The 10592-nt window shown below is 30.6% G+C and overlaps 1 protein-coding gene across 2 annotated transcripts; it reads left to right on the top strand.

Annotated features, from left to right (window-relative positions):
* Nucleotides 1-1309: 1309 nt before the first annotated feature.
* Nucleotides 1310-4384, top strand: FRS7 (FAR1-related sequence 7). Of its 2 annotated transcripts, none has more exons than XM_088091985.1 (2): nucleotides 1310-1473; nucleotides 1792-4384. In XM_088091985.1, the coding sequence occupies exon 2, from the start codon at nucleotides 1988-1990 to the stop codon at nucleotides 4268-4270; it is 2283 nt and encodes a 760-aa protein (XP_087948111.1). In that variant the 5' UTR covers nucleotides 1310-1473; nucleotides 1792-1987; the 3' UTR covers nucleotides 4271-4384. The 2 variants fall into 2 exon arrangements, with proteins under 2 accessions (XP_087948111.1, XP_047162331.2); XM_047306375.2 differs by having other exon boundaries at nucleotides 1671-4384.
* The last annotated feature ends 6208 nt before the right edge of the window (nucleotides 4385-10592 follow it).

Raw genomic sequence — 10592 nt, 5'->3', positions numbered from 1 at the left:
CCACTGCAACAACATTTTGCATCATATTGCAAGTAATTTAAATGTTAAATTAAAGTAAAAAATTGCTTCAAGTTCAATTTGTGTTGGAGATTCTTCGTGGATTCCAGACAAAGTTAAATTACAATAAATATAAATGAAGAAAAAATGAATTAAAGAAAGAAATCAGATCATATATATATATATTTTAAAATTTTTGTTTCAAGTTCTATAAAAATTAATTTAAGTTCATAAAAAAAATATTTTATTTACTTTTTTTATGTTTCATGTGTTTATATTACAAGAAAAATGACATATACCTACAAATAAACAAAATCTGTGGATAAACGTAAAAATAGACTTTGACGGTAAAAATATTAACTTGTACTAATATATTAATTATGAATAAAAGTCAAAACAACTATATGGTAAAAATAATCAAATTATGTTTACATCCTCTAACAACAGTAGAAAATAATCCTTTGTTACTAAAATTTGTCAAAATAAAAAAAAAATATAATTAAAGGAAGAGTTAGTATAAAAACTCATACGAACACAGTTTATGAACCAAGTAATCTCCAACTATTCATATACAATAAAAAATATATTTCTTATTTTTTTAATACATGTTTAAAATTTCACAAGTTCATAGGTGAAAACAACTGTATATATTACAATTTTGTTAACCAATAAAGTATTGTTAGGTAAAAGTTTTTTTTTAGTCTAATTTTATATATGTCAAGAGATTTTAGCTACACCGAATATATGAAGGTACAAGTATTTTTGAGTTTTATCTATAGTAAGATATACTCATGAGTACAATCGTTTGTATGTATAAGTTCTTTTAATATAATATATATATATATATATAAATGAAAATATTTCTAGGACTATTATGTTTAATTAATATTACATTGAACTATTGAAAATTTTGGATTTTATAAGAAGGAAAAAACATGAGAAGTGATTATTATAAAATGCAAGTTTCATCTGTTAAAAGCAGCATAATTTTTTTTAAGACCTTAAAATTGCAAGGTTTAATTATTCCTTTTCTTTTTCTTGTCAGGATAGTTATTCGGTCTTTTATAAATTAAAAGTTATATCGAATTTGAAGAGAAAATGAATTAAAATATATCATATTTTAAATTAATTTATTTTTTAAAATAAAGTTTTCGAGAGAAATAAAAAAAAAATTGTGTTTTTATGTTCTGGAAAATAACGCCAAATGTTGTAGTGTGTGGCTTACCCGATTCTGAAGTAGATACCCACAAACACCACGATCGGATTCGGGTATGGATTCGGATCCTCTTTAAATCCAATTCTGCACTGCCATTGCAACACCGAACCGAACACAAAGTGAAGAAGAAACGGGAACATGATCCCAGTTTACTCTATCTTCTCCTTCTAAATTGCTTATTTCCTCTGATTCTGCACTTCCCACAGTCCTCCAATTTCAAAGTTTTCCCTTATCTTCCAATCCATTCGTCAATGTTCAAGGTAAATTTTGTTTCTGAAACCCTAACCTCTTTATTTATTTCTAGCTGCGTTGACTTTCGTCGTTGTCTCATGATTTCGTTCGAAACTTCAATTTACTCCGATAGTACTCGTTACTCCTAATATTCATTCCTGTGATTGTCTTCATTCGTTTTATTTTTATTTACTTTTTGTCTAGATTATGATATTTCTGTTGACAGATTGTTTGGTCACTGAGAAAATGGAGAAACGAGTTACGCACCTGAAGAATTAGGATAGGGACGAATAAAGCTGTGTTGAAGTTTGTCTCTTATACAAGTGCGTTTATTTCGGTTTTTACAGAAATAGTTGCCTTGAACATAGCTTATGGGACTGGAATGTGCTTCTGCTTGACTAGTAAGAGGGAGGTTGAAGAAAAGAAAAGTTAATGCATAACTTCCTTAAAGTTTAAAAGCGTTTGAATGCTACTGTTATTGCCTTGAATTTTTCTCCATTACCATGTTGGTAGTTATATTTTAATGGACAAGAAGTTGGGATCATGATTGTAAAGGAGCATTTTGTTGGTACTGAGCTTGCAATGACTAATGCTATTGTGGAGGAGGATATAGACTTTTCTTGTGATCCGTACATAGGGTTGGAATTTGACACAGCAGATGAAGCACTAAAGTTCTACACTTCATATGCAAATCGAACAGGATTTAAAGTTCGGATTGGTCAGCTGTATAGATCAAGAACTGATGGATCAGTTTCTTCTCGAAGATTTGTGTGCTCAAAGGAGGGACGTCAACTCAGTTCAAGAACAGGCTGTCCAGCATTCATAAGGGTGCAAATAAATGGTTCCGGAAAGTGGGTGATTGATCATTTTCATAAGGACCATAATCACAATCTTGAAATCAGTGGGGAAAACTGTACTCCAACATTGGAACAGAAAGGTGATACAGTTGTGAACTCTCTTACTGAGTTTACTAGGAGGCCAAGGAAGAAATTGCTGGAAGAAGCCAATAATGATTCCTCTTGTCCCTTTGGCATTATTGATTTCAAACGTCTGAGAAAGGAAGAACTTGAAGGACAGCCCAAGACTGAACCATATGTGGGTCAAGAGTTCAGTTCACCTAATGAAGCCTACCAATTTTATCATGCATATGCAGCGCATTTGGGTTTTGGAGTTCGAATTGGTCAATTGTTTCGTTCCAAGAATGATGGATTGATTACATCCCGCCGATTTGTTTGCTCCAAGGAGGGGTTCCAGCATCCTTCAAGAGTTGGTTGTGGGGCTTATTTAAGGATTAAGAGACAGCCGACAGGAAAGTGGACAGTGGACCGCCTCCGAAAGGATCATAACCATGATCTGGACTCTGAAAAAGAGAGCAGGGTAAAAGATATTCATTCTTCTAATATTCTGAATGACGATGCAGATACTGGATTTGTGAATGGTGACTTGTTTAGAATCGATAACTACCCTGTCCCTAGAGGAGGTAGGCAAAATCACATTAGAAGTGAGTGGTACAACGTTCTTTTAGAGTATTTTCAAACAAGACAGACAGAAGATACTGGATTCTTTTATGCTGTGGAAGTTGACAATGGTAATTGTATGAGCATATTTTGGGCGGATGGCAGATCTAGATATTCATGTAGTCAGTTTGGTGACGTCCTAGCCTTAGACACATCATACCGAAAAACTGTCTATTTGGTGCCTTTTGCTACTTTTGTTGGGGTCAATCATCACAAGCAACCTGTGCTTCTTGGATGTGCTTTAGTTGCCGATGAATCTGAAGAATCTTTCACTTGGTTGTTTCAGACATGGCTTAGGGCAATGTCTGGCCGGCAGCCTCTGACAGTTATTGCTGATCAAGATATTGCAGTCCAGAGGGCAATAGCAAAAGTCTTTCCTGTAACCTATCATCGGTTTTCTTTGTGGCAAATTAAGGCAAAGGAACAAGAGAACATGGGTCTGATGGGTGATGGCTTTACAAAAGACTATGAAAAGTGTGTTTACCAGAGTCAGACAGTTGATGAATTTGACGCCACATGGAACGTGCTACTCAACAAATATGGATTGAAGGACAATACTTGGCTAAAAGAGATGTATGAGAAGCGTGCATCTTGGGTTCCGTTGTATTTAAAGGGCACATTTTTTGCTGGCATTCCCATGAATGAAAGCCTTGATTCATTCTTTGGTGCACTTTTAAATGCCCAGACACCTCTCTTGGAGTTCATTCCTCGGTACGAAAGGGGTCTTGAGCGACGCCGTGAGGAAGAAAGAAAAGAGGATTTTAATACTTCTAATTTTCAACCCATTTTGCAAACAAAAGAACCAGTGGAAGAACAATGCAGAAGGCTTTACACTCTTGCTGTATTTAAAGTATTTCAAAAAGAGCTATTGCAGTGCTTTAGCTATCTCGGGTTTAAAATATTTGAGGAAGGGGGTCTGAGCAGATATATGGTGCGAAGGTGTGGAAATGATATGGAGAAACATGTAGTTACATTTAATGCATCAAATCTCAGCATTAGTTGTAGCTGTCAGATGTTTGAGCATGATGGTGTTCTTTGTAGACACGTGTTGAGGGTTTTCCAGATATTACAATTAAGAGAAGTTCCTTCTCGCTACATCTTACATCGGTGGACAAGAAATGCTGAGGATGGTGTCTTTCCTGACATAGAATCGTGGAGCAGCTCTCAGGAACTTAAAAATTTGATGCTATGGAGTCTAAGAGAAACTGCATCTAAATACATCGATGCTGGTGCAACATCCATTGAAAAGTATAAACTTGCCTATGAAATTTTGCGAGAGGGTGGGAGAAAGCTTTGTTGGCACAGGTGACTGCTTTACTGTGTTCTGTGAGGCTGTGCATACTTGTACAATTATTTTTTGTAGCTTGAACTGTTTTTTTGGTGCCATTTTAGCTCTCTAATCAAATGCCCATATCTTTCATTAGACTTATATGTTAAGCAGTGCAAGTCAGGTTACTGGTTCAACCAATCATTGACCTATTCTGTTTTTAAGTAGGGATGAAACAGAGATACCCTGTGCTCGTGAGACCAATTTTTTTAAGTAGGTCTAGAAACAAAGACCATGTGCTCGTGATAAGAGGTGTCACGTCGGTTTCATCTTAATTGAGTATTTAATTAAGTTGCACCATCCATTTCTATTTCTAGTTTTCATTGGAAAAAAAAAATCAGAATGGTTTTCCAGTGAGTTATGGTTGCAACTGCTTCAAGAGGTAAAAATAACAGTCTTTTTTGGGGTGGGATCTCTTGTCCTCCCAACTCTTTGCTATAATCTTCTGTTTAAATGCATTTTTCTTATATTGAATGGTAAAGCTGAGACCGGGCGAAGGAAAAAGAGGGGGTTGTGTGGGTATGATGGTATCAATTCAAACTAATTTCTTCTTCCATTTTTCCCATCCTCGATCTTGAAAACAGATTTTGCGGTTGTTCCTGTTTTTATACAATTTGCTGAACGAAATTTGCAATTGCAAAAGTGAACTTGAATGATTTTTATTTTTTTTGTAAAATCAACTTTTTCTTCCATTTCGAATTGAATTTCTAGGAGAAATTGTTTATAATCACTCCCTATGAAAGTCAAGCATGCCTTTGAAAGCCATGGTTTCCCTTTAATCTTCAAACTAGGGGTAAAACGTCTCCGGTTAATTTGTGGTATTTACTGCTCACTAAGACTAAATAAGAGAAAAAAAATATCAAATCAAATATGTACGTTATTGAATATCTACCAAATTACTAATTAATCTAAAAAACATTATTAAATTCATAAAAAATATATTTTTAAAAATAATTATAAGAAAAAGTTACAAAATCTAAAAGATAAAATAGTTTATATTGGTAAAGGTAAAATCTACATTAAAATGTAAACGCAAAAAATGGTTACTAAATATTTAAAAAATTAATCATATATATATATATATATATATATATATATATATATATATATATATATATATATATATATATATATATATATATGGGTTTGTTAACTTGCGTCTATTTTTCAGTTGGTACATTTTAACCATGTGTATTGGGTTGTAGTAGACAAAAATACCCTAATATATCATGGATTCTAATTTATAAAAGTTAAGGGTATTTTAATAATTTTCATTCTCAAAACAAAAAAAACCCTCAAACTCTTGCTTACCTCCCTCACTCAACCCTTTCTGTTTCATCCTCTCACTCCAACATTTTTTCTGTCATCCCTCTGCTAGTCCCAATTGAAAAAAAATTAGAAACACTCGCTTAACTACCTTCCTCACTTATCCAATTTGTTTATGTAATTTGGAAGTTAAAGGTTTTATTTACCATTACATTCTTCTGACTTAATTTTTAACTGGCTAAACTTGGTTTGATTTTGATCTTGGTTGATTGATGATGGTGTGCTTGCACGGGGGAGTTTGTAACACAACAAAATTCTAAAATTTAAAAACGAAATTTAATAATAATCAGAAGAGAAAATATATAACACAACTTTCCAATCAAAAATCAACATCATCAATTATTTTGTTATTAAACTGGAAAACAAATAAACGAACATAACAAGAGTAACAAATTGCGGTGTCGCGGGTTGTTGTGTATGGGTGAGGAAAAGTATGGAGATGAGAGAGAAACAAATTGGATAAGTGAGGAAGGTAGATTAGTGTTAGACGAGTGTTTCTGATTTTTTTCAATTGGGACTAACTTAGAGTTGACAGAGAAAATGTTGGAGTGAGAAAGATGAAAGAGAAAGGGTTAAGAGGAATGAAGGAGATGACCAAGGGTTTAGGGGTTTCTTTTTTTTTTTTTTTGAGAATGAAAATTATTAAAGTATCCTTAACCTAATCCATGATATATAAGGGTATTTTTGTCTACTAAAATCTGGTACACATTCTTAAAATGTACCAACTAAAAAAACAGACGTACGCAAGTTAACAAACTCATATATATATATATATATATATATATATATATATATATATATATACACACACATACTTGGATGGAATAGTTATTTATATAAATTAAAATTTCATGAAGATTTACTATGATTATATATTAGAATTGTTGTGATGATAGGATTGTTGTTATTAGATTATCACTAATCACTAACAATAATTATAATGGTGATAGTGGTGATAAGTGTCACTATGATATTCATAAATATTAGGTACAGTTGTCAAAACGGATAACCCAGCCCAACCCGACCCGACCCACTATGGGTTGGTTACTTAATGAGTCAACCCAACCCGACTCATTATTAGTGAGCTGAAAAATTCGAACCCGACTCGACCCACCACGGGTTGGTGAGTTAAATAGGTTAACTTACTGACTCACTTAATTATAAGTTTTTTTTTTAAAATAAAAAAATTAATATTTTTTAATTCAATTCTAAATAAATTTCATTCTAAAATAATATTCAATTCCAAAGACAATTAAATATATATATATATATATATATATATATATATATATATATATATATCATACAATATAAGCATAATCCAAAAACAAGAACAAAAAACGAACAAATAAGTTTTTAAGATTGATAGTTTTTATATCATATGTCCATTTACAATAGTAGAGTCTTGAAACATCTTTTTTATCCCATATACAATATAATAAAAGAAATGCTAACTAATAATATTGAAAAACAAAATAATAAATAATTAAATTAAATTAGGTGTGTTGGTGCGCAAACCCGCATAAAAAAATTACATTTTTTTCAAACCCAGCGCAGCTCAAACCTGTGGTGAACCGGATTGGCTCACGGGTTACAACCCATTTTAAGAGCACTGATATTAGGTATAAATATTAATTTGGTCTTTATCTTTTTCTATTTTGTTCATTTTTGTTTTTATTCTGTTCTAATGTTTAATATGGTACTTATTTTAATAAAATTGGATCATTTTGGTATTTTTTCATAACGTTAGTTAACACAATAGTGTACATATTGGCACTGTGTGGATGACTTGTGCTATGCTTTATTACGTGGTCTATTTTATATGTTTATAAGATTTGTATCTATTATGATGTTTAATTTATTTTGAAATGAAAATTTGAGGATAAAAAGTTAAATAGGGTTTGCAGTGTATGAAAGGCACTGTCACTGGGTGTTTTTCATGGGCTGAAGAAAAAGATTTTGAAAATTCCTCCCCAATGAAATTGTATGCTGTTGATTTGGGAAGGCATGTCTCTTTGTTAATTTTCTTTTTCTTATTGTAATAGTTGGGGACAATGTTGCTGTAACAGCTCCTTCGATGGTGATGATTTAAGGGAAAATGACTTAAACCCTATTTGCAGCTGACAACCTTTAGGATGACAAACTTCAAGAATCTTGATAGACAATTTGGAGTTGTCCTAATAATACAAAATTTTGTTATTTTTTGTAATAAAAATATTGATTGGTAATTAATATTGGGTTTCTTATTTTTTGTGTTCAATAATATAACAATTGGTGTGATGTAACTATTTCAAATTATGTTGTGTAAAAAATATTAATGAAACGGATGATATTATCATGAGGAAAAAGAGGAAGATAAATGATTTGGAGAATTTCTTAAAGGTTTTGAAAAAAAAAATCTATTATTAGTAGTAGTGAGTTGTATTCTTAGTGTAACGAATGTAGATATTATATCATTAATGTTGAAAAATTGATTTGTAATGGATTGTGTTTTGGTTTATGATATTATTAAGGACGATGAATTGTTAATGTTGTATTGCAAAGTCGTTTAATGTGTATTGCAAGACTTTCTACTATATATTGTTAAACTTGTCTAATATATATGGCTAGACTCATCTAATCAAGATAAGGACAAATTTGTTTAATATATATATATTGTAATATTCATGTAATTAATGTTTGAATAGACTCGTCTAATATGTGTTATAAATTTATTTAATAAGTGTATAAACAAAGTCGTCTAACGTGTATTCTTATACTCATATAATCATGGTAGGAAATCACTCGTCTAATATTTTTTGATATATTCGTTTAACAAGTGTATGGACAAAATTATCTAATATATATTAAAAAACCCATCTAATGTATGTTATTAGAGTCGTCTCTAATCAGTGCATGAATAAATTTGTCTTTTGTGCATTCTTAAACTCATCTAATCTATGTATGAAGTGACTAATATAATATCATTTGTTATATTGTTTAAGGTTATTACAAAACTCATTTAATTAGTGAATGTATATATAAATAGATTTGTCTAAATTATGCATTGATAGACTCATTTAATATCTATTACTAAAACTTCTAATTAATGTATCAACATACTCGTCTAATATTTATTGTTATATTTATATGTATGGACATATTTGTCTGATATGTTTTACTGTACTTAATCAATTTATGAAAATGGTCTAATATGAATTGGAAATAACATCATTCTGTTTCTTTAATAGAAGTATTCTTAAAAAAAAATTAAATTTAAATTTAATTATAATTTTTGAACCATAATATTAAGATAAATAATTCATTGCTAGAAATACTAATTCAAAATAATTAATTTGAATTCTTACAAAGATTTCAAAAATACATTTATTTATTTTCATATTACTTTCATATTTACATATATTCCACTCATAGGAGGTGTATGGTTCACCATTTTTTTTAATTCCTAGTGAAAGTATTACTTTCTATAAATTTTATTTCCCCAAAATTTATGTGAAAATTATTTCCTAACTACCCTACACCTTCCTTTTATTCTTGTTTTAGTTATTTTGAAATTTTAAATCACTCCTAAGAATATAGTTAACCCTCTTTTTTATATACAAGTACAAGAATATATAAGATTCAGTTATGATCTTGATGAGAGTACAAAATACTTTGAAATTAATGTACATACGTATGATTCGACATGCATATATAAAGAAAAAAAAAAGAAAAAGAAATCATAACAGATGGAAAATAAATATGGTTAGATCAAGAAAATAACCAGCTTATTCTGAAATCATAGTATATTTAGTTGAAAACATTAGAAATCAAACAAATATAAATTGAGGTATAAACTCATAATAAAAATAAAGTGAGTTTGTTTTGTGTGTTCCGAACAGAGATACAGAATCATCTCTTTCTCGACAGAGGCGATGTTTTTGGTATGGCTACCGTTTATGGTGATTCTTCTTCTAACTTTGATGTATGGAAGCATAATCGGAGTTTTCATATTATTTGGTTCTTTGCTGGGATTTTTCTTTTGGCAATATTATAGAGTTTCTCGGAATCGTAACTCACGGTATCCTCAGATGGGAGCTTTTGAAGCCTCACAAATTGAAGACATTGAGTCTCATCCCTCAGATACTCAAATTTTCAGAAATCAAAGAGAAGACATAACAAACTTTCCTTCTTTAGTCCCCAAAGAAGAAATTGTTAGTCTTGCCATGAAAGCCTTGCCTCCTGTTCTTTGCTTTCAAACGGATCATCAGTCTCATCAAACTGATTGTTCTATTTGCATGGAAGACTTTAAAATTGGTGAGTTGGTTCAACCTTTTGGAGTCTGTTGTCATTACTTTCATTTGTATTGTATCAACTCTTGGTTTCGTGTTGGAAAAATTAATTGTCCAGTTTGTCGCAAGGAATTATCATTTGATAAGGAATTATCAGTTGATCTTTAACATCTTTATCTTCCTTTTTAGCCACTCAAGTTTTAGATTCAGTCTAACTTTTATGTATTTCTGTACTTGGATTTTTTAGAAACAAAATTATTTATTCACTTCTTTCGATCTGTTTCATTTATTACACATATTTCTTATCTTGTTTGTTATTATACTTTACTAAAATAATAAGTCAAAGTAAAAGTAAGTTAAGCAAGAATTATGCGTACCATTTTTTTCGGATACAGTTTTAGTGAACTATTTAGTTTTAATATTTGACTTGACGTGATCAATCTTTAAGCAAAGGAATCGGAATATTTTTAAAAAAAGGTATAATTGAAAAACACATAAAAAAAACTCCATAACCTAAACTTGCTAGATGAATTAAAAAGTAGACTTTTTATTTGTTGATTAAATTCATTTTTAATTATCCAAAAAAAAAATAGAGGAAACAAAATCTATACTCAATTAAGCCATAAGCGAGTAATTGTAAATCTTAGTTCGAATAAAAAAAATAAAAAGATACAAGTATTTGATTTTTTTAATTATAAAAGGTATAA

Source organism: Vigna umbellata, chromosome 5 (assembly GCF_029865625.1).
Source record: "Vigna umbellata cultivar VRB3 chromosome 5, Vumbellata_1.0, whole genome shotgun sequence".
Classification (NCBI taxonomy): Eukaryota; Viridiplantae; Streptophyta; class Magnoliopsida; order Fabales; family Fabaceae; genus Vigna; species Vigna umbellata.
The sequence above is the reverse complement of the archived record's forward strand: the minus strand, read 5'-3'. Positions and strand labels throughout refer to the sequence as shown.

Coding starts and splice junctions, on each gene's coding strand:
- FRS7 (XM_088091985.1), top strand. CDS start 1,988: ATGATTGTAAAGGAGCATTTTGTTGGTACTGAGCTTGCAATGACTAAT.